General features: G+C 48.2%; 1 protein-coding gene across 1 annotated transcript in view; it reads left to right on the forward strand.

Annotated features, from left to right (window-relative positions):
* The first annotated feature begins 4,013 nt into the window (after nt 1-4,013).
* Nucleotides 4,014-4,217, forward strand: part of PSMB2 (proteasome subunit beta 2) — a 26,085-nt gene continuing 25,881 nt past the window's right edge. Inside the window, exon 1 of the mRNA XM_019547747.1 lies at nt 4,014-4,187. Coding sequence (XP_019403292.1) covers nt 4,097-4,187 — 91 coding nt within the window. The 5' untranslated portion in view covers nt 4,014-4,096. The remainder of the gene's footprint in view (nt 4,188-4,217) is intronic.

A 4,217-nucleotide genomic window follows, 5' to 3' on the forward strand; every position in this document is an offset into this window, starting at 1 on the left:
CAGTTCTCATAACCACACAATGACTTTCTTGGTGTAAGAGCAGCTGGGCATATGCCAGGCAACACAGCATCCAAGTTTCTTTTTTCAGGGGCAGTTTTCTTTATGGCAACTGCCACAGGGTTTTTAAAGCTTCAGTGGGTTCTTTCACTAATGTGTTGCTAGATCTTTATGGAGCTGCACTTAGTGAGCATATTAAACCTGAGCTCCGCCTGTGATGGAGGCTAATCAATAAACCAAGAGCCAGCTGGAGTTATCCTCCATGTCAAGCCACTGTCTGCATTTCAGTGTCCAGGCAATTGGAGCATTTATTTTGTTATGATGGTGATTAATTATTTATATTCCAGGAACACCTGGAACATCCTGTGTGCTTGGTGCTGTACAAGACGGCTCTTGCTTTGAACGAAGCAAAAGATACATAGGGTAGGCGAAATGAAAAAAATGGAGTGAGAGGAACAATGGAAATTAAATTACCACTTGCTGAACATCAGCTGTGGCTTACTTTAGGTTAAGGCAGGGACATGAGATGCACAAATAACCTTTGCAGGAGGAACCCTTCCTGATTCTAGCAGTAAGCTGCTCAGCCAGCAACTGATATTTAAAACAGCAATCCCTTTGGACATCTCTGCTCCAAAAACTGTCCACTGGTGCTAGCACAGCTCTGTTCATTTAAGCAGAAAAAAATGTTTCGATGGACAACCAGATGGATCAAAATTTAGGGCATGGCCTATTTTTCATTGAATCTAGAGGGACTATCCTCACAGATTTCTATGACAGCTGTATCAGACTGTTGTTGTAAGGTCTCTGTATGATGGCAGGTCTTTGAGGTGCTACTGGGGCATGCAGGGACATGGGGGGGAGTAGCCACTTTTAAGCATCTGCTGCACTTAATTCACCACTTTCACTATTAACCACATAAAAAGTTACTAAGAAATCCATGTGGACACCTCTGGTTTGGCTCCTGGGTACAAATGGCACTGCTAGGTATTTCAGACAGAAAGCTGGGCATCCAATAAATTATTCCATTGTTCTTGGAATGATTTTACTGTCTCTTTGCATAGTTCAATTCCTTTTTACTACAACAATTGGAGACAAGGGTGCGCCAGTCATTTCTTTCAGAAAGAATTTGTGCCCAAGGTACATTTCTTTAACAAGCAGAGTTGATCATTTTTTGCTCTGCCTGGAGCACCACAGTGCTTCAGCAGAAAGCAAATTTAGGCTTTCTATCTCATATTTCTAGTTCAGGTGAACAAACCTCTTCAGTCTTATTTTGCATGGAAGACTGGCAAACTTTCATACTTTTGAGAAGTATGTGTCAGTTTAAACCACTCTCTGTAATTTTGCTTTAATTGATGACAATGCTGCATTTTGGGTGTAAACACAGTGTCAGAGCCCAAAGATTTGCAGTACTGCCATCCTAAAGAAAGAAACCCAGGAATTCTGAGCCAAAGTTGAAGCTGCATTAGCTAGAAGAAATGTATCGCTGTGTTTCAAGTTCACAGCAAAGTGGAGTTAGCGGCTATGTCCTTAAGATTCTTCTGATTCTAAAAGCATTTAAAAAATCACCCCTATAAAGCCACTTTAACCTCTTAACTGAATGTACCTGAGGGTCAGAATTTCTAACAGTTTTGGAGCCTCTATTAGCAGCCCTAAAATGGTCAGGAGCTAGGCAGTTTCAGGGTGGCCATTGCAACTCCTGCAGATGAGGGGAAAGAGCACCCATAAAAATGACCTTGTTTTGTCATGTTCAAGGCTGCTAACAGCAGCTTCCTCGTCACTTGTTCTAGGACAATTAAATGATGTATAGTTAGTTACAAAGTGGACAGTTAGAGTTAGGATAGTTAATCAGAATATAATTTACGAGTAGGCAGTAGGCCTAAAAAATGCTACGCGCTTAAAGCAGTTTAGCCACAGTTTGGAGATAACCAATATTTTTGTTTCCGTGTAAGCAGCAGGCAAGAAATCAGAACTAGCCTTGTGTTATGCCGTTGAGCAACTCATGCACTTTTCCAATATGTCTCTACATGGAGCTTGCACAGTAGTCTTCAGAATGCAATTTCCATGAAACAGGAGGTGGGAGAAAAGGATCAGCCCCTCCCCTAACTCCAACCATTTCTGCAGGATGGGCAAATGCAAGAGCTATGGCTATGCAGAGCTACGAATGGCCCTACTGTTGTGAAAGATGTTCATATGGATGGATTCCTTGGCTCCGCCTCTCCTCTAAGGAAAGTCATTATTAATATTTTCTAGGTTTACCTTGATTTTTGATGCATCGTTTCTGTTGGGTGTGTGCAAATCTGAGTAGACAAAACCCTAGGTGGTTAAGCAGGGAGTCCTCTGTCTCATGCATCATCCACTGCAAAAAAATGTCTGCTAAGTTTTAACTGTAGTCTGAGGATGATGTAGCAGTAACTAGAAAATGGCTCCTCAGATCCTAGTCTTTTTTGTTTGTCCGGGGGGGTAGCAGGGGCAGAGGGAAATCTTTACAATGAGATGGGCCCAGGATCGCCAAATAAAGAAGGAACCTCAGCCTGTGCTTTTGTACCTTTAGAGGATGACTGCACTTCAGCACAGCATAGGTTTGTCTGCCATCTATCAGGGACTAATATTTGAAGATGGCACAAGGAGATCGCAGCACCTGCACGCCTAAGTGGAATGTCTGTGTAGAGTCCTCAATACGGGACTGAGATATAGACTGAGCACATGAAGCAGCCTTTTTTTTTTCAGGCTGCTATTGCCACATTTCTCTTTCTGGCCTACCCAACGTGACCCTAGACACGGCAGGAACGATGCCCATGTTGGCTCAGATTCTTCTTCCCATGCCTGGACACGTGCTTGCCCATAGCCTGCTCGGCGCGCATGTACCGATCGTAGGGTTGCCGACTCTGAATCTGTTCCGGGAGGTTTCATCACATGACGGAACAACATTAATGACTGATCTATTGTACTCCACTCAGGAAAGCAAATGCACATTGCTATGACATTTTAAAGACTACTGTATAAATTGGATTCAACGTTTCACATTTATTTTAATGAATGCCCTATCATTTATCTCCCGTGTGACTCTCCTGGAGGTTATATCTAATTCTGGGAGACTCCAGGGAAATCCCAGAGGGTTGGCAACCTGAACCGATGGCCCTGGCTCGGCACGTGGGAGCTATCTGGAGCCACCCCCAGGCTGCCCGCAGCGCACCAGGACCCATAGAGGTGCGTGGCTCCGCTCAGCGTGGCGGCCTGGGCCCTGCGGCCCCAGACTCTGAGGCTGGCAGGGACCACACATCGTCCAACCACCTGCCCGAGGAAGACCAGTGACTCCAGGACCAGCTCAGGCGGGTCGGCTCCAGCCTTTCCCCAGGAGCCGCCCGGAGGGCAATGCCCCGCAGCCCCGGGCATAGTGCAGGGTGGGCAACGCGCCACCTTGGTCTGAAGCTGGGCATGGAGGGTTGCCAGCCCTCCAGTCCATCTGGACTGGCATCCATCTCGGTGATGACTGAAAGCAGTGCCAGGAATTTTAATCAGCTATTTTAAGAAAAAAATCAATGAATAGGATGAATGCACGGAATTCATATATAGATGTGCGTAAAACATAATGGTGTCATCTGACCGCATGTCTTTCCCTTGGCAGCCTAATGACATCATACGTCATGTACACTACAATGAGTGATGTCATGTCGCAGGGCAGCAAAAACATCTCCTGGAATAGCTTCAGACTTCACAACTCCATAGGCAAGGGAGAGATGCCCCCATGGGCTAAGTCACCACTAGGCGAGGGCTGCACCCTGGGGCGGGTTGTGACACACCTGGACCTGGCGCGTGAGGGCGGAAAGGCGGGAAACCCCCGGAAGCAGGTGGTAGTGCGGCGAGCAAGGGGTTAAGGGGCCGGGCGGAACGCCGGGGCGCGGCTTGCAGTCACGTGAGCCCTGCCTAGGCTGGGCACTGGGGGGGCGGTTCTCTCGCGAGAACGTGGCGCTGACGCCATCTCCGTGCGCTGGGCGTGCGCGCGGCTTAGCTGTGTCACGTCGCGCCGCTGAGGGGGCGGAAGCGGCTGCCGGGTCGGGCAGGAACTGAAACAGAGCGGGCGCCCCCCTTCCCCCTCGCCATGGAGTACCTCATCGGCATCCAGGGCCACGACTACGTGCTCGTCGCCTCCGACACTGTGGCGGCCTCCAGCATCGTGCAGATGAAGCACGGTGAGCGCCGGGCCCGAGCGGGGGATGGGG

This window comes from Crocodylus porosus, unplaced genomic scaffold, assembly GCF_001723895.1.
Source record: "Crocodylus porosus isolate Cpor-Errol unplaced genomic scaffold, CroPor_comp1, whole genome shotgun sequence".
NCBI lineage: Eukaryota > Metazoa > Chordata > Crocodylia > Crocodylidae > Crocodylus > Crocodylus porosus.